Source organism: Schistocerca serialis, chromosome 1 (genome assembly GCF_023864345.2).
Source record: "Schistocerca serialis cubense isolate TAMUIC-IGC-003099 chromosome 1, iqSchSeri2.2, whole genome shotgun sequence".
In the NCBI taxonomy this organism is placed as follows: domain Eukaryota; kingdom Metazoa; phylum Arthropoda; class Insecta; order Orthoptera; family Acrididae; genus Schistocerca; species Schistocerca serialis.
In genome coordinates this window covers 324,704,797-324,732,047 of record NC_064638.1, presented here as the reverse complement: position 1 = coordinate 324,732,047, position 27,251 = coordinate 324,704,797, and the positions used below count along the sequence as shown (strand labels likewise).

At 38.7% G+C, this 27,251-nt stretch overlaps 1 protein-coding gene across 1 annotated transcript in view; it reads right to left on the bottom strand.

Annotated features, from left to right (window-relative positions):
- Positions 1 to 2,124: 2,124 nt before the first annotated feature.
- LOC126469829 (another transcription unit protein) overlaps positions 2,125 to 27,251 on the bottom strand; it is a 55,925-nt gene continuing 30,798 nt past the window's right edge. The window contains exons 5-10 of the mRNA XM_050097123.1: positions 24,167 to 24,369; positions 11,570 to 11,772; positions 11,287 to 11,449; positions 10,786 to 11,001; positions 8,310 to 8,508; positions 2,125 to 5,116 (exon numbers count right to left, since the gene is read on the bottom strand). Coding sequence (XP_049953080.1) covers positions 4,887 to 5,116; positions 8,310 to 8,508; positions 10,786 to 11,001; positions 11,287 to 11,449; positions 11,570 to 11,772; positions 24,167 to 24,369 — 1,214 coding nt within the window. The 3' untranslated portion in view covers positions 2,125 to 4,886. The remainder of the gene's footprint in view (positions 5,117 to 8,309; positions 8,509 to 10,785; positions 11,002 to 11,286; positions 11,450 to 11,569; positions 11,773 to 24,166; positions 24,370 to 27,251) is intronic.

Below are 27,251 nucleotides of genomic sequence, written 5' to 3'. Positions count from 1 at the left end.
TGACAGAAAGATGAGGGGGAAATTGTTGGATGGAGGGTGTGAAGACAGTGGGCTAATTAACACTGAGGCCAGGATGTCAAGGGAGCGAAGGATGTGTTGGAACGGCAACTCTTAACTGCAGAGCTCAGAAAAGCTGGCGGTAGAGGGAAGGATCCAGATGGTCCTGTTTGTGAAGCAGCCACTGGAATCAAGTGTGTTGTACTCTGCTGCATGTTGTGCCTATGAGTGGTCAACTTTATTTTTGGTCGCAGTTTCATGGTGGCCATTCTTTCTGGTGGGCAGCTGGTAGATTGTTACACTGACATAAAAATCTGCACAGTGATTGCAGCAGAGTTCTCATATGACATGACTGTTTTACAGAGGTCCTGCCTCCGATAGCGTAGGATAAACCTATGACAGGACTGGGGTAGGAAATACTGGGTTGGTGGATTGAACAGGTTTTACATTTGGGTCTTCCAGAGGGATATAAACCCTGTGGTCCGGTGTCGGGAGTGGGACTGACACAGGCATCATATCCCTGAGGAAGACCTACGATCAAGACCTATCCAATACACCCATCCAGCACTTTCCAGTCCTGTCACAGGCTTGTATTATTCCATTAGATGTGGGCCACCTGTGAAAGCTGTCATGTCATATACCAACTTCGCTGCAATCACTGCACAACTTTTTATATCAATACAGCAACCAACTAACTGTCAACTAGAAAGAATGCCAGCCAATAACAAAGTTGATCACTCAGTGGCACAGCATGCAACAGAGCACAATAAGCTCAAATTTAGTGGCTGCTTCCCAACCCGGGCTACCTGAATCCTTACCTCCACCATGAGCTTTGCTGAGCTACGCAGATAGGAGTTATCATTTCAACATATTCTTCACTCATGTAACCCTCTTGGCATCAATCTTTGTTAACGCACTGTTCCCACACGCTCCACCAACAGTTCCGTCTTCCTCTGTCCTGTCTACCCCTCCCAATCTCTGTCTCCACACCACCTTCATAATTCATTACACCCCACCTGCTCTGGTAGAGTCCGTGCAGAATACCCTGACCAGTAGATGCGCAGCTGGCAGAGCGCACATGGGGAGAGCGGTAGTGGGGGGTTACAGGCAGACACAGTAGGGGAAACGCTGAGAGCTGGGGGGGGGGTTGGAGTATCATTCCGAAATGAACCCTATGCTCACATTTTTTGTAAATATTAAGTGGAGCCCCTCAACATCCACATTTACACGGTTACTATTCAAAATGATGTGTCACTTCTGATTCGTGTAGTATCTAAAAAGAATTCCGCTGAAAATACAGGGATTTCTTTTCCCTTGGCTTGTTAACCATTTGTAACTTTCAGAGTTGTGTCATGAGTCGCAAATTTTGAGTAAAGCCTACACATTTCTCTAGTTGCCATATTAAAATTTGCTTCTTTTGCCAAAACACAGTGGAGTTTGCAAAACTCACATCACTAACGACCTGTGCAGACACAACTGCGACAGAATTCTGAAACAGTGGTTTATTAAACTTTTTACGTGAGGAACTGAGGCAAAGTAAAGTCAGTAGCTTATGAAAAAGCACATCCTCAGTACAAAATAAACGTGTAATGTCTTCAATTATATTGTTGCCGAACCCACAGCATTTCTCATTTCACCAACTAAATCCTTCCATTAAAAAAGTCTGTTGTTAGTGAAATAACATGGTAGATAATGAAGTTTTGCATAATAAACATATAGCAAAATAGTTTTCTCTTTGCATGCTACCATTCGCCAACATATCTTTTCAATTTCAAATTATTTATGAAATATGAGGAATGTTGTGGATATCTCACTCTAATTTTATCACTGGTGTGGTGCGATTGCAAATGAGTGTGCTATATCAGATAAATTTTCTTGAGACAGACCAAGACCTCCACCCAACTCTAAAGAAAAATTTGTATGTTAGCTAAAGTTCATATGCAGCAACCATTTAATGTGCACCACATGCAAAATCATAGCAACCCCTATTTTTCATTGCAAACTTCTTTGAGTTTCATGCAGTACGTTACTCCCGTGTAAATATCATAATATTTATGAACATTAATGAAATGATGGGCACATCATCAAGGACCTGACATATAAAGCTACAAGTAAAGCAAAAATGTGTTTTTTTTTTTTTTTTTTTTTACTGAACACATTCTGTTAAATCCTTTAAGAAAGATCGCATCTTGTGTATCTTGATTCTAACACTGACAACCGGCCGAAAGGGAGCAAACACTATTGGCCTCCCCTTTCAAATAAACTCGTCCAGTGCTTTGGATAAAAACTGATCACTGAGCATTGGGCATCATAACCTGTGTGGACTCTACACATTCATCACATGCCTAGGCTGCATGCCTGCTACCCCTCCCTTCCACATTTCTACTCTGCAAACTTGCTGCCTCCCTCAAAGTCACTAGCCACCCAACCCCAACCCCTCTTCTTGCCTACCGCTTCTCTCTCCTTCCACTCCACCTGACAACAATGCAATCCCAGCATTGTATCCAGCTGGCATGGTGAGTGCATGCTTTTTGTGTGTGTGTTACAACACAAAGCTTCAGAAAACAACATCCAAAATAAGAATCGAAGAACAAGTTAGTAGTTTTCTGACCCTTAGGTTGATTCTACTTGAACTGCACATGCACACTCGTCATATGTAAAGTAGACATCTCCTGAAAGATATATCGATTTCTTAAATGAACTAGTGCCATAAATATTCTATTTTAGAGATAATTTTGTGTAAGGGATAGAGTCTCATTCTTACTGTTAGTAGTTACAAGTAAATATTTTTTGTTGCAGGGTTACTTCGTGCTGCAGATTTTTGTATCCCTTTTCAGAGTTTATACATCGCATTGTTTGTTTGCTGTTTTGTGTGCAATAATTTCAACTGACCAAATTTGTAAACTTATTAAAAAATAGAATTAAGGTTATAAAGACCTTTAATCCTCACAGTCAACATCGTTAAAGAAGACAATTAACATTTTACACATTTTTCTTTTGCGAGGAAATGATTTTGTCCAGATTTGGTATAATATTCCGGGAGACTGCCAATCTCCAAGAATTTGTCCAATTTTGATTGCTAAGTAGTGAACAATTCTTAGTTTTAGCAAGCTTTAAAAGGGAGAAAAAGTGCTTCCAAATACACATGGAACCAAACATTGAGAGAACTTTGGCCGCGTGCATGTGAAAAAAGAGGATACTTCTCTCATGGAAAACAGCTGTAAACATCATCCAAGATTGTATACGTAAGAAAGCGGTCCTTCAGGTGGGTATTTTACTACAGGTCAATCAGCTCTAGTTGAAACAATTGTGAGACGTCCTCTGCCTGAAGGGAGACGTCCTCTGCCTGAAGGGAAAACAGGCAAACAAATATACCTAAGGCCGCTTGAAGCTCATTTATCTCTAAAAATCTGTTTTCAAACTCTTCTGATAATTCGCAATGCGATTTAATGCAACCCAAATATAAAAATTAACTGAAAAGAAGTTTTCCTTGTTGCTGACAATCTGATATACAATAGGAACTTCCTTCTCTGTAATGCTGCTTGAAACTTTCTTTTAGTTCTTCAAGCCTTGACAGGTGTTCCTTTTGTGACAAATTTTCTAACTGATCTTTGTGACAGGTATTAAATTGCCGTTTAATAGAGTACTTTTTTTAAATACATGAGGTTTTGATGACATAATAAACATTTGGCATGATTTTGGACAGCAGTACAAAAGAAATTAATTTCTCACTCGGGTTTAAATAGTGCAAACATGCCGCTCCTCTTTTTTGTTTGCTGCTGTTGACCATCCATATCGATCCACTGTAGCCTTATGACTGTTGACTGACGGCTTTGTGTCGTATCAATGCTTTTGACCTCTGCTGGCGAGGCAGTCTGTCTTCCATACGAAGCGCACTTACAGCAGCATGGCGAGGTGCGGCGGGCAGACCGCACTGTCAGCTAAGCGACATGACTTGGCCACTGCAACAACATACGAATTCGACCGGGGTGCTGGCCTCGGGCGATTGCAGGTGCTAGCGCCCCAGGGGCACAGTTTGGATGAGCCTGCTCTAGCTTAATAAAGGATTTGTTCCAAAAGCTAGCAAGATTCCTTTCTCTCTTGTGTGAGCCTGTCAACAAGACAACCCTTCTCCTATTCGGTGGGTGGTGTCCTTTAACCCTCTATTATTTACATTCTATCTGACGTTCCCTACATGTTTAGATCTACAAGACTGTGTCATTGTGAACAGATGGTGCTCTGAATCTGTAGAATCCACAGTCGCCTGTATGAAGTAAAATTGACCGAATGAAAAATATTCAGTAGTATGACAAACTAGGAGTATGCTTCCAACATTCTGTAAATTTTGCGATATTTATCCAACACTGCACTGCAATTGGTACAACTACCATCTTTTCACAAGCTCTACTGTGGGATAAAATATTCTGAATGAAAACAATCAAGTATGGTATGACATTCAGAAACCAATGCAAATCATTAACGGGGCACATGAATATGCTTCACGACATGCTTATACAAATATAGTAAATAAATAAAAACAATAATTATCACATTCCTAGCAATTCAGATTTTACCATAATGTCATTTGTGGACTTTCAGCAAGATAGTCAGATAACTTGGAAATTAAAATACCACAGTCAAAAGTTTATCAAATATAACTTAAACACTGATCACAGTAATACAGTGTGAAACAACACAAGCACTAAGGTCAAAACAGTTATTAGCCTATACCTCACACAAAGGTACCCATCAACAATTCTCATTTTGTGTCTTTTAAAGTCAATGTATTTCACATTGTCCTTTGGCACTAATCTGCTGCCCATCTCAAGTTCACCCTCACTTAAAATTATATACAAACAAGAATTTGCACTTGCTTCACTGTTACAAAGTTAATCATCATCAGCGGCACTTCCACCAGACTGGTCTTCATCCTTATTGTTTTGCTGTTCTTCACCTCCAGACCCAGAACTAGATCCAGAGGCTTGTTCAGATCCTGATGCCGACTGCTCTGATTCCTCATCTGAATCTTTAAGTGCTTTAGCCTTATCCAACTTCTTTGCTCGCCTGGCTTCAAAATCTGATCCTTCTTCATCAGATGAATATATTGGCGGTTTATCGGCTGAGAAAAAAGTTTAAGTTATTAGATCTTTTTTAGAATATCACTCAAGTACATACAGGGTGACAACTATTGAACTAAAATGTAAGTTAGTTACAATCTATGGTATGCACACACTTTATTCAACATGTAAACATCACTACAGATATTTGGATTATGGTTATCACATGTTCGATATGCCTGCCATCATTGGTGATGATATTGTGCAGCTGAATAGTGAAATTCTGTATGACCTGCTAAAGTATCAGAACATCGATGCTGTGGATGACCTCCTGAATAGCTGTTTCCAGCTTAGCAATGGGGGTTATTGCTGTAAACCGTGTCTTTAAAATAACCCCACAAAAAAGAGTTACATGTGTTCACATCCGGAGAATACGGCAGCCAATCGAGGCCCGTGCGAGTGGCCTCTGGGTACCCAATAGTCAGAATGCGGTCCCCAAAGTGCTCCTCCAGGACATGAAACTCTCTCCTGCTTCGATAGGGTTGCACTCTGTCTTGCATGAACCACATCTTGTCGAAATCAGATTACTTTGGACAATGTAGATGAAATCATCTTCCCAAACCCTCACGCTCTTTGGAAAGAAGATCATGTGAAATGCTTTTGTTGCAGCTAAGACTTTAGTTCATTGTTCACACATGTGGCATGGCCACATGGTGAAGATGGACAACAAGTGATGAATATGTTACTTCGGAAGAAGACATTATAGTTGATGACAATAACTGTGTAGGGTTAAAATGACAACGTAATTCGGAAAGGTGGAAACAGAATGTTGCTAAGAAGCTTCAAAATTATGGCAAAATGTACATATCTGTATGCACAAGAATAAAAATATCAGCCAAGTAGTTCAAGCCAGTTGAATCATGTTTGTTCATTTTTCTTTGCCATATCTTCAAGTGAACAAAGTTTAGTATTATACAGTTCTGCTTATTTTTATATCATAGTCTATGTTTGTTACAACCTATTCTAGGTGCTGTCAAAGTTTACAAATCGATCAACAGAAACAACTGTTTGTTGCATTTTGGGATAGTAGTGACACAGTACTTCAGGATGTGATCTTGATGGGATACATATCAAAACAAGAAAAACAAACTACATCTCTCAATCCTGAAGCACAAAAAGGAACTATTATTGGATGTATACCACAAAACATAATGGATTTGTAAAATAGTTTGCCAGAAATTTTTACTACCTGTGCTGCAGATTTCTGAAATGAGGCCGAGATCAGTACAAAATACAATAAAGATAGGCATGTTATGTTAAGACTGACGTATCCATGTCACAAATATTGTTTTAAGGTCTGTAATATTTTCTTCAATAATATGATTCAATAAAAATTGTTTGGGTTGGTTCTATTATGTTCCAGGTGCTATTCCTGAAGACAAAAGGGGTAAATACCACAACTGGCCCAATAAGATAGAAAAAAAGTTTGGCATCTTGTTGAAGAACATTGGTCCCAGTTCCCTCATAAGGAGTCCCACTAGAGCAGTGCCAGAACCAAAAGGATGTATTTTGATAATCCTGAATTAACTGTTCATAAACTTTATACGTGCTTTAGGCAACATGTTTTTGAGTTAGAAGGGAAACCACTCAAAATGAAGCACAGCAGTTATCACAGGTATTGGAGGGGACACAGTCAATATTCTTTTAGGCAACCAAGATCAGATGGTGTGATTTTTGTGCTGAGTGTGATGTGAGTTTGGCAAAAACTCCTGATGACCAATGTAAGTCATGTGCCAAAGCATATCAATCTTTGAAGGCAGATTTAATGGAAGAAATTAAATCTGTCTCTGACGATAGGATTTTTTTCTAGAATTTGATTATGCCCCGAACTTGCCTATACCTAAATTAAATGTAAATCACAGTTTCACGTATGACTTCTTTCGCTGCATAATTTTAATATTCATTGCCTTAATGATGTTACTACTATTTCTAGGAAATAGAAGAAAGAAAAAACCCAGTCTGAGAGTTCATGTTTGTATGATTTTATTCAGAAAATGTTGGCCATATATGTGAATGTGAAGAAAACTGTTTTTTCCAATTGATGTGGTGGACAAAACAAGAATATTATTGTCGTTATGTTTTCATCATGGTTGGCCAAACATCTTAAGATTGAAATTGAACATATCTTCCCTGTTAGGAGTTACTTCTACAAGCAATGCGACCGAAATTTTGGAAAATATGGTACGCTGCTAAAGAGGGTTGAAAATATAGAAGTTCCTACTGAATATGTGACAATGATGGAATAATGTAGAGTGTAATATGGTACGCTGGTAAAGAGGGTTGAAAATATAGAAGTTCCTACTGAATATGTGAAAATGATGGAATAATGTAGAGTGTACCCCAAACCATTCAATGTAATTAATGCTGCTTCCCTGATCAAAAACCGGTCAAAGGCTCTTGCTCCAATGTTTTTTAAGACACCACGTGCCAACGGTTACAGATTTAGCATTCAGAAATAATGTTGTCCACACTACTCTCCAACGGGTGTGGTATCAGGATCACATATACTCTAGTATATCAACCATTTACTATTTTCAATCGTAGTTCCCCTTTTCTAAGTTTCACTGACCTTAATTTGAGAAATGAGCCTAAACCAGGAGCAAATATTGCTAAAAAAAAGAGATGTATTATCATTATGTAAATTTTTGAAGCCACAAAATGGTGAGTGGCTTACTTGTGTCCTAAACACGGAATGTGAGATTAATGATGTCCCAAATAACAAAGCAGATGATGTATCAGAATTTGAGGACTAAAGATTGTGCAGTAACCCTAAAAATATTAGAGCGAGAACATTTGTAAAACAAAGAGGCTGAATGATATATATTCTCTGCAATAACAGCATTAACTGAGTTGCTATAAATGTCAATATTTATATCTGTATCATTAAATATGACCAGATGTTTTGCCAAAACACTACACATTTGCATATTCTTGACAATAAATCTGTCTCTCAGTGTGTTGGTGTTGTATTAAATGATTCCTATACTTTCAAAACTTTGAGGCCATTTATCTTAATATGGCGTTTTTCCACTAATGCTCTTGTTGCACCCATGTACTCAATTGTCACCCTGTATATCACAAATGTTCTTTGTGGCACTTCTGAATGAATTTTAAAACACTAGGTACTCCACAAATTTCTGTATAAAACAAAGGCATTCAAAGAATTCAGTCAAGACTATTGTTGAGGATAGATACCTTTTGCTGATGCACCACCTTTCTTGTACTTGCTTTTAATGGCAGCAAGAGAAATGGCTCCTTCATCTTCAGAACCTTCTTCTTCACGATTATCTGGCTCCAGGTAACTTGTGCTTAGACCTCGAGTGGCTCCTCTTTCTCGTATCCTCTTCTGCTTACTCTCTCTACGCATTGAAGCGCGAAGACGTTCCTCTTCTTTCTGTTAGAGAAAACAATAATAAAATTCATAATTAATACAAATGTAGAACTACTGTAGGATACAGGGTGCAACAGTATTTAAAATTGCCTATAGGGCATAATTAACACAAAAGGAGAAATTTGCTCACTTTCACAATGTCTTTTTCCCTTCTGCTCCTTTAACAAATAATAAACATCCCAGAGAACCAACACAAACACAGAACACCGCTGTTAACTTATCCCCTATCTTACTTACTATTTATTTAAATTTTATGTTCTTCATAAAAAAGGTATTTTCAGTCTCTCAATGGGCTAGCTATTCTCCAGTCTCTCAGTTCTCAACTTTCTTTGTCTGACTCACCCTTCCCATTGATTGTCTGCTGATGTTGGTTTATTTTGTCTTTGACTTTCTTGATTTTGTCTCTCTTGTTTTCGAAAGCTTATATTATAATTTATTGTTCACTCATGTTTTCCTTGATTTCTGTAAGTCATTTCTCTTGCTGTTCCACAATTCCTAATTCCTTTACATAAAAATTAAAGAAGTACCCCCACACACTGTGTGTTATAGTGAACATGTCAAATCAGTGGGCTAATACATAACAACAAAAATCTACGAGTACACAGGACACTATTGCAAAAGCAACGAAGAAAGCACACCAGATTTAAAAGAACACAAAACCTCCAAGAACGGCAATGTTTTACAGAAGCTCAAAATTTAGCACAGACCTCAATACTAGATGCTTTTAATAGTTTCCACACACAAACTCTGTCTCAAAACATGGCAGAAAATGAAAATGAGTCATATGCAAAGCATGCTGGTGGCAACACACAATCAATACCTCACTGTGCGACAGTAATGGAAATGTTGCTGATGACAGTGCCACTACAGCAGAGTTACTAAATACAGTTTTTGGAGTCTCAATCTGGCATAAATTTTTAATGTTGTCATTCCATTCTAAACTTGCCGATATTTGCAACTGTGAATAATTTCCTGTAACCTCACAAAATTTCAAGGTTGTCAGCGCAATTAAACACACAGGGATTACAATTACAAACTTAAATTGCAGCAGTGTCTGCCCCGACAGCTGAATGGTGTGCTGTCCTAAGGGGCCCAGGTTTGATTCCCGGTTGGGTTGGGGATTTTCTCCGCTCCGGGACTGGGTGCCGTGTTGTCTTCATCGTCATTTCATCCCCATCTGGTGCACAGGTCACCCAATGTGGCATCGAATGTAATAAGACCTGCACCAAGGCGGCCAGACCTGACCCGTAAGGGGCCTCCGGGCCAATGACGCCAAACGCTCATTTCCATTGCAGCAATCACTTGGAAAATCTTGTGGGATAGGCAAATCAAAGACTGTGTTTCATCAAAAGAACACTTAGAAGGTGCAACAACTCTACTAACAAAGCTTGAATGCACTAAGCTTGTCTGTCATTGACTAGATTACTGCTGAATGATACGGGATCTTACCAGATATGATTGACAGAGGACATCAAAAAGCTCAAGAAAGGGCAGCGTGTTTTATGTTATTGTGAAATAGGGGAGAGTGTGTCACAGGAACGATTAGCAAAGTGGGTTGATAATCAATAAAAATCAATCAATAAAATGTTGCGGAGAGATCTTTTCATGAAATTTCAATCGCCAGTGTTACCCTCTGAATGAAAAAAATATTTTGTTTATTCCCACCTACACACCGAGAAATGACTGTTTTAATAAAACAAGAGAAATCAGATTTATGAAAAAGGATAGTTGCTACTCGCCATACAGCAGAGATGCTGAGTCGCAGCACCATTGCAATGAGCAATGGTGCTATGCAGTTACTGCTGTCACTTGGTTTCATTTGTCAATGTTTTCTGTTTGATTAAGCCAGTATTATGGCATGAAGTCTCTCTTTCTGATTTTTTCAAGTCAGCTAAGGCATATTTTCTGGTTAAATAGCATGCATGACTTGTGAAATTATAACATTATTTTTCCACTGTGAAGATGATCAATGACCAAACCCAGTTGTGAACAAATATATTGTAAGGCAGCACAGTTTTTACCACGCATTTCTCCAAATATATCAATCTTGTTGACAGTAGCCCGAAAAAATTTGTTACATCGGACAGATTATATTTTTTAAGAGATTGGAATTGGTAACCTGCATAGCATACCTAAAACAGAGTAGCTGTATTTGGTTTGGATGTATAATTTATTGATAAGAAAGTAGACTTACAGCTGGCTACCGAAAAAATTGTTATAAACAAGAAAATATACTTTTACACTTAGTGATAACTTACTAAAGTTTGCTAGTATCTTTACCTTTATGAGCTGTCCTTTGTTCTGCTCTGGATCCCAGCCTACTTGAGACAACACTTTAATTCCTGATGTCTTCTGTGAGCGATCAGCTAGAGACAATGTCATCTTACGATGAGTGAATGACTCTGTTGAGTGAGGTCTAAATGTCAGTTTTGTTCTAAATACCGCCTGGCCCTGAAGACCTGTCCCTTGGCGGATAAAGAGATGATTGTGATCACCCTAAAAATGACAACAAACAAATTTACAACACCAGTGGAACATATGGAAGAAGATCAAACAAATACTTGCACTTTAACAACTCACCAATGGAATATATGTACAAGTATGTTTCTAATATTACAATCCATTTCTGTTCTTTGTAGAACCCACCTAAAGACACATTATTTGACCAGGTAATGTATGTTTGAGTAAATAAGAACAAGTACTTTTTCCTTGCAAAACACAGTGGTTCATTAAAAGAGGGCCTTTTAAAAGGGTATATAAGCATTTGTAAAATATTATTACCTGCAATGGTTGCTTGTATACATCAAATATTTCAGATCCCAGATGCAGTGACATACTGCCATCAGACCATCGAATGAATCTTGCATTACTTTCCTTAGTAAGATTACCTTCTTTATCAAAAGTTTGCCTCCAGCGAATGGTGTTCTCCACCTTAAGTTTTAATCTGGTGACAGTAATTACACATGTAGAATCAGTATTAAAGTTTAAAATTGCTCATGTTCTAACAATATTGTCATTGCACAGCCTTCAGCTATTACATGACATGACAATATCAATATCTGACCTTGCTCGCCCTTCTTCATCCAAAGTCTCTTCTTCATCAATTTCATCTTCATATGTTTCCCTGTCAAATGGCCTTGTCTCTACAGACAAGAAGTTGGGCAATTTCACAAAATGAATTTCTCGGCCCAAGTCACATGAAATTTTTGGTATTTCAACATCTATTCTTGTTTCTGGTGGTGGTTCTTCTTCTTTTTCACCTTCATCCTGTGAACATATCAACTGCTGTTATAAAAAAACACAGATTAAATTTACAAAAACCAGAAACAAAACTGCAGAATTCAGTAGAGAAAAAAAGTATGGTATCAGTTTTGTTCCAGAAACAATATTGAAGTTTCTGAGGTAATTCGGTTACTAATTTTGACTTAACGCTGAAAATGACATACACAATGGGGAAAAACTTCAGTTTTTCTGCAATGATTGACCAGTAAATATTTGCATCCTCTTTTTTAAATAAGGTAGGTGGTCATAGTTAGGCGCATTCATGTAAATCTCTACATATTCTCAAGGGAGAAAATGATGTGGCATATCAGACTGAATAAATGTGGAGGGCAAGGTAAAAATGTCCTGTCATCAGGGCTCTTGAGACCAATCTGGTAACTAGAAACAACATTATTTAGATTCTCATGCACAAAATTATGCCAGAGAAGAGTTGCACTAACTAGTTGCCTAATGAAGTTCCCTGGTCCATCTTTCATGTGACAAAAGAATAAAAGCATGTCAAGATAAGCAATTCCAGCCACACTTATTTCTGTAAAGAATAAACATGCCTTTGGGATGTTAGGAAAAAAGGGAAGGAGTATCAAACTCACTGCATAATGTCACCAAGATTTCTTGAAATCTAAATATGGCTGTTAACCCTTATATTAAAATGAAATGTTGTTTCATCACTTGTGACAATTTACTCAAGTAAGTCCTACTTAAACAGTAATAATTGATTTGCTACCTTGACCTGTGAACTGTGGTCAGTGGATTTTAGAACTGGAAATGATATGAACACTGTTGCTTATGTGTAACTGGTATCCACACCTGAACACAATCACATGTGGAAAGAGTGAAGTGTCACAATAACATACTTGACTAATGTACTGTGTTCAGAGATTTGGAGATTGGTATGCCCATGCAATGTTGCACCTCCCGTCACCATACCACATAATACAGCCATGATCATGTTCCATAGTTGGAACACTATCATTTCGGGAGTCCAGGTGTTATGGTGTGGGGAGCCAAAATGTTGCATGGGCATACCTACCACCAAATATCTGAACACTGTACACTCACCAGTCAGTATTATTGTAACACTGTACTCTTTCCCCAAGTACAGCTTTCCAGGAGTGCATTCGGCCCTAATTTCATTCTTATGGATGACAATGTGTGACCGCATCGAATTGTGCAGATGAAGAAACTACTGGAAAGAAAAAATATTTGGTGGATGGACAGTCCTGCCTGTTCCACAGAATTAAATCATATCGAGCAGCTCGTGGAACGTGTTGGGAGACATTCTGCACTATGTCCACATGCACCAATGACTTTCCAGCATTTGTGAACCACATTGATACCGTATTTACTCAAATCTAAGCTGCACTCGAATCTAAGCCGCACTCGAATCTAAGCCGCACTCGAATCTAAGCCGCACCTGAAAAATGAGATTCAAAATCAAGGAAAAAAAAATTTCCCAAATCTAAGCCGCACCTGAAATTTGAGACTCGAAAGTCAAGGGGAGAGAAAAGTTTTAGGCCACACCTCCAAATCGAAACAAAGTTGATCCATTGTAATATGAGAGACAATTTAGGTTGAATGAATGACGAGACAGCCACAGTAGTTTGGTTTGAGTCGTAAGCTTACCAGTTAAACTTTACCAGGTACCCATTGCTATGCGTCAGGCGCTCCGTCCGTATTTATATGGGTACCCTTCCTTTTTCACGTGCTTCGTCTGGTTTGAATTGATTGCTTATTTTTCATTGATCTGATAAGTGCCGTTCTCTCTGTTATAGGTGTTTATGTCACTCTAAGCTGAAAATGCATTACTGTACTGTGTCATGCATTGTTTGTCACATTCGGATAATGAGTGTTTACGACCTGTCGCCACTCACTTGCGGCATGGCATGCTTTTTGCTTTTGTGCACGCTACTGCCGCTTACAACTAAAAAAAAAAAAAAAAACAGAGAGAGGGAGAGGGAGAGGGAGAGAGGGGGGGGGGGGGGGAGAGAGAGAGAGAGAGAGAGAGAGAGAGAGAGAGAGAGAGAGAGAGAGAGAGAGAGAGAGAGAGAGAGGGGAATCGACTCATTAGCAAAACAATGGCAAGAGAGTCCTATTTGTTGTTACTTACACTGCTGCTTTCTTTGATAATGATCAACAAGAACTAAATAATAGACTGCATATGATAGAAGATGTTCTGAACGAGAGTTTAGTGAAAATTTTTCTCAGTTTGAAAATCTTTGCAGGTGCCTCTTTAGTACATTACATTCTGCACAGAAATTAAGAGTCATCTTAGATTTAAAAATCTAGTCAATTGACGTGATTCATTTCTGACTGTATCACTATTAGGCATAAGAATAATATGAATATAAACATGACATGATATGTATATTCTTCCACGTTTGCTGTTGTCTCACTATAGTTTCGTAGTTTATTAGGCAGACAGGATTCAAATGAGATAGCAGCAAACACCAAACAATATATGGCAAACTGTTTATATTCGTATTATTCTTATGGTGCATGTGATTCACGATTCATAAAAGTTCCTATTAGCAACCATCTCTTCTCAGAGGTAGGAAAAAATTCAGAATGTAGAGTTGGCCATATTAACAAACATCCCAAACAGTCTTGCCAGTCGGATTTTCGTAGTACACTGAAATGCTGCTACATTCGAAGATGAACAATACGGAATTTGTAGTTACTTCTTTGGATAATGTATGAAAATGCAGTGGTCGAAACTCGGGGCGGAGAAAAAAGCTTGTCTTCCACTTTTTTTTTAAAAATTTATTTACTGACACAGAGGTTTTGGCGCCAGTATTTATCTTTGTGCCTGAAAAGCATGCCTGTGTAGCACTACATATATTCGACGGCAGAAGTTAGTTGTGGTGGCACCTAACAACATTTTTCAGAACTTCCGCTTGCTTTGCACTCGATTCTAAGCAGGTGGTTTTTTGGATTACAAAAACGAGAAAAAAAGTGCGGCTTACATTCGAAAAAATACGGTATGTTGCAGAGCATGAATTCCATACATGGTGATCCTTGTAAGAACCATGTCCTCCCTTTTGTAATATCCAGAGGACCATCACACACCATGGTCACTTCCTTTTATTCACTGTCTTTGAATAAGTGTCATTTCTGTTCATCTCATCACGTATCTCTTTCAGACTGCAGCAGTTTTTTCTATGAATGGACCACATTTCATCCAGCTATGTTAAGTGGCAATGACACATCATGTGAAAATTACTTTCGACCTAAAGTTTTGGACACCATACACACAAATAAAGTGCTAGCTTTCTTTCCACCTACTGCTATACCATTCTTTAAGAGAAGTAGGGACCATTAAAAATCCGATGATTTTGTTATGATTTCTTCTTCTTCTTTTCCTTTCATGTGACATGTAACAAGTTAGAATTGCATGTTAGAACGGCACTCCAACATTAGTCTCTGTTTTTTTTTTTTTTTTTTGTTTGGTGGACAATGCACTATTTACTGCACTTTCCATGCACTCCTTACAAACTGACCCAAAGATTCATGTAATTATTGCCAGCAGTGAAAGTAGCGATAAAACAGAAAAAGTTCTAGGATCAATGGAGGATTGAATGTTGAACCTTTGGATCTGTAGTCTGGCAATTAGCCACTTAGTAATTAAGCCAAACAGTTGGAAGGTATGGAGGGAAAAGGTATGACAAGTCAAAATTTTCAGCTGGTACATGAATCACACATCTAAAGAGCAAATGGCAACATACTGCCCACAAAAGACTGCTGGATCAACGCAGCATGCCTTGGGATTGGAAAAAGGCACAGGGTTTTCCAGTCTATGTATAGAGTCACAAGACTTATGTGCACAGCTCGCTTAATATAATGGTCCTTGAAATTTGCCATTTCAGGTTTTTGAATATTTCTGTTTTGTTATCCTGCAAGTTAAACAAACCTATGAGCATTTGTGCTGCCATTCTTTGTTCTTTTTTAACTTGGTATGGGTTGCACAAAGCTGAACAATTTTCTATGACAGGCAAAGAATGTTTTGTAAAGAAATTTCTTTATACTGCATTTCTCCAGTATCCTACCAATGCACTGATCTCATATCCCTAAAAATTTTTACACACAGATTTTTGTATGAGTTGACTGACTGCAATTGTGAATTATTTGTAAATAAGTCAAGGATACTACATTTGTGCGTCTTGGAAGTGCATGATTTTATATTTATGCACATTTAAAGAAAGTTGCAAGCCTTTGAAATCTTATCAAGATCTGACTGGATATTTTACTGAAAATTATCACTTTGGATTTGTCTAATTATAACTGAATAAAATTAATTTGTCATGTCATATACATTTTGCCTTTATTATCCAAAAGGCATCATCACTGGCTTATTTCATAGATGCTGCTCTAGATGTGTTCTTGTTCTGGTTTTAGAGCTCTTCTTTTTCTTCTGCTTACGATGCATACGATCATACTTTTGGTAGTAAATGTTAATGTGGCACTGAGTCAAACAATTTTCTAAATGCATCCCTCTGATTGCCTCGATTTATTAATTTCAAGAGGTCATGTGAAAAAAGAATGAGTTGGGTTTCACACGACTGATGTTTAGGGAATCTTTGCTGACTGGTATGGAGAAATCAATGTGTGTGAGATGCTCAGCACTGTCTAAACTATTGATTTAGCTAACCTGAAGAGCATGTCAATAAAGAAGATCATCCAGATACAACATTGTCAGAATCATCAATTCCTTCCCTCAGTATATATTCACAGTAGCATGTGTAACTATGTCAGTATCATTTGCAACATGGGTATCAGACCCACGGCCCACAATACATGTTTTTATGCTCCAGCCACTGAATTGCTAAACAATTTTGTTTTGGTATACATCCAATGATCTCAATGTACTATGAAGAATTGGCCCATCAGTATTTGTTGATTAACGAGTGGGTTTAACGAACACTTACTTTCAGCATCTTCCATCACTGCTTCAGTACAAAAAGCAGAAAAAGGCATACCGAAGCTTTCACTTCCAAGTTTATTGTCTAGCACAGCTAATGAATGTACAAACAGCTGCCAGAAAACAGTATGTTGTATAAATTGATTTATTTGATGCACTTTAATAGAAAACATTTTGCTTTGTACAAACAAGAAAAGGTTCACTATCTAGCAACCCTAGCAATAATGTAACGAGCTGCCAAGAAACAACAGCACTTTATTTGAAGTGATATGTCTGATGTGCATTAACATGAAATATTTCACTTTTAATGAGAAACTGAATGAATTTGTTACACATATTACTTTGTTAAGTTAGTTAGTGTGTGGTAAGTTACTGGAATGGTTTCTTTCATTTAAAGATTCCATTGCTTTATTAGCCTATTCCCTGCATCCTGCAGCTATGCCTGCGTACAAGTTTGCCACGTATACTGAACACATCTCCTCCTCCCAATCTCTCTTCCCACCTCCACCTCCACTTCTTCCTTTTCCACCAGCCCACTACCCCTCTACACCTTCCATTTGGCTCATGTATCCCCCCTCCTCCCCCCTCTATCCATCTCAATCTTCCCCAGCCATGCTTACGAGCATGTGCAGCCCCTACAATACAGTTCAATAAAGCACATTGATACTAGTACCACAACACACGTCATGCAGGACAGGCTAAATACTGGGGGCTTGAAAATTATTAATTGACCCTGACATACAGGTTGCAATGTAAAGCAGGTCGATACTACTAAAAAACGCAACACACCTGTCATCCAGGGCAGCCTACACGTCAGGGCTCAGAAAAATCATTTCTTGCCTCTGACATGTAGACTGTCCGGCAGAGCAGGTCGATTTGGCAGACCGATACTGTAATGACACAACATGTCTATCATGCAGGGCAGTACCACGGTCTGGAAAAACATGTTTTGGCCTGTATCTCAGCTCCTATTGGAGCTAGGAGGTTATAAACTCCACAGTGCTGATACTTGGCAGGGCTGGTGTTTCTGTGTCAAATTTGGCTGATATCAGTTGAGGGGTTTAAGAGGAGATCCAGACATACACATGCACACACTGCTTTATATATACAACAGGTGTTAAGTGACCATCTCTGTTTCAAAATACACTTGCAAAAAGAATGGGTAATCTGGCAGAAATTTTCCTATTTAAATCAAAGCAAACTCATTTAATCTCAAAGCTATTCTGGTGACTGTGACAAGAGTATGAACATTTTGGGGATATGTAAATTAGCTGTGTTTCTTTCTGCTTGTAGCACAGATTTAAATACTTTTGAGGAATTATTGGAACTACTATCATTGTATAACATTACTATAGGACAAGATATAATTAACTATGCTTTTTGAACTTAAAAAAGTCGACCACTGTCACAAATTCTATACTTACAGAAGGCACTCCTTTGTATCATTACAGTAAAAGAAGCAAAGAGAAATTTACGATGGGTCAAGGATTCATACACACTGCATTATACACCAAGAGGTATTATGTGCCAAACTAATGAACATGGAAAATTTCACAAAAACAATTAATTTCATTAATCTTGAGGCTTACATCAGCAACAGCTCTCTGCTTGCTTAAGTGAATATTCCAGTTCGTTCAATTATACTGAGAGATATTGGCTACAATGATTCTTAAATAGCCCTGGAGGACAACACAACAAATATTTTAATTTCTTAATAACTATAGGCCATGATACATGAACATTTTTTGATGTGACTTGGTTGCAAGTTATATTCTGCATGGGTGATGTTAACAGAGCACTTACAAAATTTAAACCCAAAACTGTAAGGAAAGATCAGATAATTATGAACATGCGCAACCAAATTAATGCATTCAAGTATATTCTTTGAGAAGAGCAGTTTGAGTTTAACTGAAACCATATTGTATCCAATATGTGCATAAATAGTAAGCCTGAGAAGTGAATCTGAACACTGTTTGCAGTTTTGGAAGATGAATTTCTTTGTTTTCTTCAATTTTTCCAGTAAACATTGAATCGGTACCTAACAACATTCCAACAGAGGTAGTTTAAATCCAATACGATTTTCATTTGAAGGCAAGAGAGGGAATAAAGAACTTGTACTTTCTCCTAGCAATCATCGGTGCAATTAGAAAAAGCCAAGAAAGTACTCTCATAACTTATAACATAAAACGTACATTTAGATATCTAAAAAAAGTTGAAAGTGAAGAACACATATCATTAAGAATAAAGGTTAAATCGCAGAAAAAATATGCAAATTTTAAAGTTTTCCTGGTAAATTGAATTTTTGAAGGAATGCTAGGCTTGCAGTGGCTTGTCGTCAACTACACACCACGATATTTCAACTGGCCACTTGCCATTCACCCTAAGGTGACCCATCGAAAACTTATGAAGACATCCTCTGTTTCGAAATATATAGGGTGAGTCACTGACTACTGCCACCTAGAATAACTCCGAAAGTATGATAGTAACTGAAAAGTTTGTGGGACAAATGTTGCATGGAACAACAGGGGCCATAATATGACGTTGGTTTTTTGTTGCTAGGTGGGGTTACTTCAGAGATATGAAGGTCAACTTTGCTTTTTAAATGGGATGCTATAGTTTGGTACTTATTTTCTGATAGCGGCTATCAAGAGGAATCCAATGGTGTGTAACAGTAAGGTCTTTGAAAGTCAATGAAGGTCACAGAGGTTGACTTGAGACATTTTATGCTAGAGACATTATTGCCTATCGTACATATCATATAGCTGAAGTGTATAACAGAGACAGTGAAGCTTCGTATTTTTTGTCTACAATGCCTCTTACTTCAAGAACTAGAAATCATTGTAAAATCAGTGAATATGAATCTGTATGTGTCTGGGCTAAAGGTTCAGGCAATTGTGTTAATGTTCGAAGTGATTACCATTGGTAATCTTCTTATCATGGATTGAGTGGTATTCTTTATCACTTCGGCACTTATCGAAGCACATTCTCTGACAATTCTCTCTCGTATATCGTGCAAATAGTAAATATTCACTGAATAAGATTTATCCATCTAATGTGCCACTGATATGCAAAGAAGATTCGACGGTTTTGCACTACAACACTAGTATTGTCGAATCAAGCGAATGTGAATGATGTATTCCTTCCAAGAATAAGTCGATATGCTTCTCATTTACTGAAAATGCCAACGAAATTCAGTGAGAGCTAGAGACTTATACGCTGAAAGATATCCTCAACATACTCACCCTACATGTCATACGTTTAAATATGTGTATGATAAAAAAAGGGATCACCAATTTAGTATTGGAGGGCAGCGTGGAGGGTAAAAATCGTAGAGGGAGACCAAGAGATGAATACACTAAGCAGATTCAGAAGGATGTAGGTTGCAGGAGGTACTGGGAGATGAAAAAGCTTGCACAGGATAGAGTAGCATGGAGAGCTGCATCAAACCAGTCTCAGGACTGAAGACCACAACAACAACAATGATAAATTGAGAACAACTGGATCTTTAACGTGTTGGAAACATACCGGGCAAAAGACAGTTAGTAATGAGGAAACGGAAACTGGTACTTTTCCCACTGTGGTTCGAGATCCTTGTGCTAGATCGCGTCAAATCGCAAGGGAATCTGGCATGAGCCAGAGTAGTAGTGTTCGCATTCTGCGTTGCCATAAATATCATCCTTACCATACAAGTTTCCACCAAGAATTAACTGGTTTGGATTGTATGCATAGCATTGAATTCTACTGATGGGATCAACTTCAGATTCAGATGGATAACAAGTTTATTAAATTGATTCCATTTACTAACGAGGCTACATTCATTCACAAACCATGGCAATGTTAATTTGCATAACATGCATTATTGGGCAACTGAAAATCCATGTTGGCTGCAGCAAGTTGTACACCAAAAACCATGGTTGGTGAATGTATGGTGTGGGATTCTGGATGACAGAATTATAGGCCCCTATTTCATCGAAGGAAATCTTAATGGTGTGAAGGACACCACATTCCTGCAAGAAACATTAAGTCTGTTATTGGAAGAAATACCTTTAGGAGAAAGAAACAGAATGTGGTATCAACATGATGTGCGTCCAGCACATTTTTCGCTAATGGCTAGAAATGAGTTGCAGAGGAAATTCCCAAATCGTTGGACTGGACGCGAAGGAGATGTGTCCTGGCCAGCTCGTTGGCCAGTGACTCACCCTGTATATTGTGAGTATTCTGCGCACATGTCAAGATCATGGTGTCGAACTGAAAATTATGGAGGATTCTTGCTATTTTAAACTAAATATTGTGAACAAAGGGAATACATGCTAGAGATTTTGCTGGCATACTCAGCTCTTTATCCAATCCTTGTTTCTTGGTTTTAACCGATAGTGCCCTGTTAATCTTACAGGAAAAGCAAGCTCTTTAGGCAAAGTTTTTGCATCTGAAGTTGAAAGAGTTCTACGTACAAGTGTTTCAAGCTCACTCATTGTTTGTGACATTGGGTAACAATATTACAATTGTGAATAAAAACTGGTATGAGTGGGTTTATGATAAGCTGAGTGCAACAGAGAGCCATCATTTTTCCATCCAACCAAACTATCCAGGCATCCAGGAAAAGCAGACAACCATCTTTCTCTACTTCCATAGTGAACCGGATGTTCTTATGAGTAGAGTTGAGGTGATGGTAAAAACTCTGTTAATTTATCTTTTACATGAGGCCACACTATGAAAGTACCATCCACATACCTCCAAAATACAGTTAGCTGAAGGGCTGCTGATCCTTGTGCTCTCTCCTCAAAGGTTGGTAACCAGAGAAGAAGGACCCACAGCATTGCCATCAGCCTGCTCAAAATATTCATGGCTGAACATAAATTAGTTTGGGGGGAGAGTACCAAAACAAACCAGTGATGTCACCTCCAGCAAAGAAGTATGATGTTTCCCTACGTCATGTGTGAGGCTCCTAATCTTGCTTAGTATTGGCAATGAAGGTAGACCTCTTTTGTGAGTTTTGGGAAAGCCAAAGAGTCTTGGTGGTATGCAACTACGTGGTCTTAATCTCTTGAGGTAATGAGGAAGAATTCAGGAATTCAGAAGTCTCCTGTTGCGTATGTCCTGTACAATCACAAGCAGAGTCACTTAGTAGACTGTACAATTACCAACATACAAACTACGAGACAACAGTACTTTTGCACTACCTTTATTCACACTTAGTACCACCATGTTGTGATCCTCTCAGCGATTTTGTAGTGCAACACTGCACTGAGGAAGAACTTTGGAAAGAGCACGTTTTTCTTCTTATTTTTTGTGCAACACCCAAAGGACAACTTGCTGTGCTCTCTTGAAAGCTACATCTCAAAGCAATAACTTAATCTATGTGTAAAAGGCTGCACTATTAATCACTGAGAGGATTCCAAAATTTTGGTATTGGAAGTCAATAAAGGTAATGCAACAGCACTGTTGTGTCATAGTTCTTATGGTTATAAGATGTATGGTCTACTAACTGATTCTGACTATGGGAAGATGATTACAATCCTATAGGATAGAATGAAATTTTCACTCTACAGTGGAGTGTGCGCTGATATGAAACTTCCTGGCAGATCAAAAGTGTGCCGGACTGAGACTCGAACTCGGGACCTTTGCCTTTCGCGGGCAAGTGCTCTACCAACTGAGCTACCCAAGCACGACTCACGCCCTATCCTCACAGCTTTAATTCCGTCAGTACCTCGTCTCCTACCTTCACACAGTTTTAATCTGCCAGGAAGTTTCAATCCTACAGGATGTGTGCAGCAGGAGACTCCTCACTCCTGAATTAATTCTCATTGCCTCAAGAGATTATAAAGGGGTTAAGAACACATATCTGCATATCATCAAGAGTTTTTGGGCTTCTGAAAATATATAAAGAAGGTCTATCACTATGACCAACAGCAACTCCACATATGACTTAGCCAAACATCTTGCTTTGACACCATAGGTGGGCAAATGTTCACATCTTTTATGAACCTTGGCTGATTTTGTCAACATTCTGGGGGCATTCTGTTTAGTAGTTTGGACCATTTAGTTAGCTTTGATGACATGTCTCTTTTTACACAGGTCCTCTCACAGATTCTTTGGCATTAATTGGTAATCTGTTTCAGGTGGACATCATTGTTTTGTTTTGACAAAATCTTCCCTCAACGTAGGTTTTGTTCACCATGAATCTTTTCAGCAGAGTGACGATGTTGTCATGGGTTGCCCTCTTGTCTCCCCTGGTGACCAACCTTTTTACGGAGGACTTTGATGAGAGAGCACTTGCATCAGTGACCCTTCAAAGCAACTCTATTTTGGAGATATGTGGGTGTGGTCACAAAAAGAAGATACATTAATGGGGTTTTCACATCCATTCATAAGAATGTCCACTTCACTATGGAATTAGAGGAAGATGGTAGTTCACCTTTCCTGGGTGTTTTGGTTAGACAGAAGAATAATAGCTCTCTGGAACATTTAGTTGCAACTATGAGCACACCAGAAGGACAGGTACACAGAGCTCATACAGTCTCCGATGTAGATAGTTTGCCTACAGAGCTTACCCACCTAAATACAGGGTTCTGAGAAACTGCACATTCTACCAGTTAAAACCAAGAACCAGGAAGTGGATCAAAAGTAGAGCACCTAGCAAAATCTCTAGCTTTTCTTCCACTTGTTGGCAACATTTCCTTTAGAATAGCAAGAATTCTCTGTAATTTTTTAGGTGAAAATGGTTTTCCATCTCCACTGAAGACTGCCAATCTACCAGAATCAATGAAGGACAATTTGTTATTGCAGAAGACAGAAATTTACAGAATACCTTGTCAGTATTGTATGGCTTATACAAGCCAGACCTCTCACACTGTGGAAGAACACTGCACCAAGCATCAATGCTACAATTGTATTTTGGAACCAAGTTAGTCTACAGTTTCCAAACATTGTATCTCCACCAAACATTCAGTGAAATTTGATGAAACAATAATTTTGGACACAGTAACATCTTTTTGGAACTCAATTATTAAAGAATCCATGGAAATACACATCACAAAAAATCAGATGCATTGTGACATTGAATACCAGTTGGACATTGCATTGAAATCCTGTTATTTTCCTGACTTGCTGTAATTGAAGGCAACACGCTATGCTTATGGCCATGGACACTGAGGATAATCGAGTCCGCAGTTCTGCCAGCGAGGGCACTGCAACCAGGGAGTGTGGTCAGTCTGCAACCATGATCTTGAAGAATGTGTGGATTACTGACAGTGTACTACATATTGCAGAATGGAGGACACCTTCGTCAATCTTTGATAGCTCACATAAGGATGACTAGTAGGTGTCCAGTTGAAATATCATGCAGTATAGGTGACGACGACTGCCTGCAAGCCTAAAATTTCTTCAAACATATAGTATGCTTGTCAGCCCCAATGTGTTAATCTGTAGCTGCTGAGTTATTAGACAAAAATGTGAAATAATTACATCTTCTATGACAGGTAAACCTCCTTCTTCAGCAGCTGCTTCATCATCATCATCTACTCTTCGTTCCTGGTCACTTCCTGCATCACGACTTCGTCTTTCTTCCTGTTCCTCTTCGTCCTCATCAGACTTCTTTGCTTTTTCAGCTGCAGCTTCTTCATCTGTGCTAATATCATCGGCATCTCCAAATAGTGCCTCAGCAGTGGCTGAAATACAATAGGACTTTAATTTAGATTTTAAAAGTTTTTTGCATTGTATATTGGGGGGGGGGGGGAGAAGTAGAGGGAGGAAGGGGTGTACAGGGGAGAAGGAGGGGGCAGAGGAGGAGGGGGAGAGGGAGAGGGAGAGGGAGAGGGAGAGGGAGAGAGAGAGAGAGAGAGAGAGAGAGAGAGAGAGATGTAAGGAGAAAACTCACCATGTAGTTGAGGCACCGAGCAGCCAACAGATACAAAGACAACACTGAAAAAGTTGTTAGGCATGTCTGAGACTTACGTTACAAGCTACATTTTGTTCATAACATAAACTCAGATATGAACTATACTTAATATTAAGTAACTGCAATGATAGAGAAATCTGTCTTATTTGGGTTGGGTGAAGTAAACACTTCATATGAGCAATATATAGAGTGTGAGGTAACGGGCAAGTTGTGGTGGCCTGAAAATATTCTTAGTTCGGAGTTGGCGTGGTTGCGCTGGGGCCTCTCGGTGGGCCGCGGCTCATCAGCGGCCACATGGTGCTGAACGTTATCTGGTGTCCAGAGACCACGTGGCTGGGAATTCCGTGGTAACGCCGTGTCGATGAAGGAGACATGCCAGGAATACCAAAGATGGCGGACTTTGTGAAACCTTAATGGCAGCCATTTCACAGTTCGTATAGAAATTAATAGTAGCCAGATGAATCGTGAAACCTCAAAAAAGAACATGTACCTTACCATTATTTGCACGACAATTCTGATGGTGTAATCAGATTTTCAGTATCTTTATTAGTTTTAAGTTTAGTATGTGACAATAAATTATACAAGTAACACCCAGCAATTAATTTCCAAAATCTAAACAGTGTCTTTAGAAAGCTATTGGTATAAATTACAGGCATGTAACTTGAATAGTGCAGGAGTTATTGGAGGTCAAAGTGGCCGATTACTATTGATCGGGTCAGGCCATAAGTACTCCACAGTTACATGAGAAAACAGTGGCAGCATGCTTATAAATATATTGATTTGTCTATGTCTTTGTTTATATCCAACATATCCTATTCATGAAGAAATTGGTTAAATATTTACTGTGTTTTAGAAAGCACAGAGGCATTAGGCTACTGGCATACCTTTTGTTTCTGTTCCTCTGATATACGTTTATTTGATTTGTTTATGTATTTAATAATGTGTGTTAGAGCATGTTTATGGTTCAGCCATAGGAATATTTATTTAATTTCAAGTTACTTATATGTAAATCCAGTATTTCAAATGTGCTTCATTATGTTTGTGAGTGTGCATTGGCTTGAAGACATGGCAGGAGCGCTCTAGCCAATCACAGCGCTCGTTACAAAAGCAAGCGACTACCGAAGTGGTGGAGGACTGAACAGTACGGGAGAGGATGGAGAAAGTCCTGAACAGTGTGGCGTGAGTACGGCACAGGAGATGATGGACGGAAAGTGCTGGACGACAGTCGCGGTCAAGAGTAGGGAGAGCGGAGCAGTTTGCCTGTGGTCGCAGAAGTTAGAAATATTTTAGTGCCGACTCGTTCAATTGTGAGATTTCTGTGGCTTCTGCAGTGAAGACACAGTACGTGTTTAGAAGTGAATATCCCACGAGCTAAGTTGTTGTTCATAACTAATTACGTTAAGTAGGAATCTATTGTTTACCTGTTATTCAACTTATATTTTATTTTATTGCTGGACCATCGACACCAATAAATGTTTTACAGTAATAAAGGGCATTCTTAAAGGTACTTCTGCTGTCGAACTCATCATTTGAAGTCGTTAAAATAGTACCTGAAGAATTTATTTAATTGCAATCTTTCATGTATAAATGTTTATGTTACATTCAAAATTCACAATTACCGAGTGACAGGAATCTTCGACCATTCGATTCTTGTGTATATTCATATTGTATACTGTAGACTCAGCAGTATTTGGCTTGTAATGCGGCAACTATGTATCCTAGCCCCTAGACAATGAAACCAGCCAAAACTTTTAACATTTCATCTCTGAGTCTGTGGGTACGTAGTTGAGGGCGATCACCACATCATATTTTTCTATTTGAAAGCCCGTAAGAGTTTGCTAAAGGCAACATGGCCATAACTGTATTTGACTTTTGGAAGCAGTTAGAGAAGAGAGAGACTATGGTGCAATACACATTTTCTTTCAAATCTCACATGGAAATGAGTTTCAGTAATACTGTGTCAACCTACATATTTAGCATAGAAAAATAAAGTTAATAAAGAAATTGTGAAGAAACTGTTCTAAGGCATTTTTACTTAGCTCAAAGGTTCCATCTTTTTCTTGTCAAAAAATCGGTCAAATGCATAAAAAAAGAAATAGTGTTTGTAACAGGTCTGTTCAATGTAGTGAATAGGGAGAGTCCCTTAGTGCAAGATGTGTGGATAGTGAAGCACTTCAAACTACATCTGTGTTAATCAATGTATAAGGGGCATTCAAAAAGAAATGAGCTGGAGGCATAATTAGAGAAAACAGTAGCTGTATGTTAGAAGTATTGACCCTGGCTGCTGAGACACAAAGACAACCAAGACAAGACACCACCTTGTGTCCCACTGTAACATAAGGCTGTCTCATAAAATTCCCAGGGCTGTGATGTTAACCAGTTCTGCACACACAGCTGGATGACAACATCCATGCAAGTACACGAAAGGTTATGCTGACGTTCTTCTTTGAGCAAAGTGACCCACTTTTGATGTCTCTACATGAGCCCCACTTATCTAGTCTTTGTGCTCCTTGCATGAAATGTATGTTGGCAGCAATAGAATCACTCTGCAATCAGCTGCAAAAGCAAGTTATCTAGACTTCCACAACAGTGTTCCACGGGGGAAAAAAAAAATCATCCTCTTTGCCAGTATTCCCATTTGAGTTCATGAAG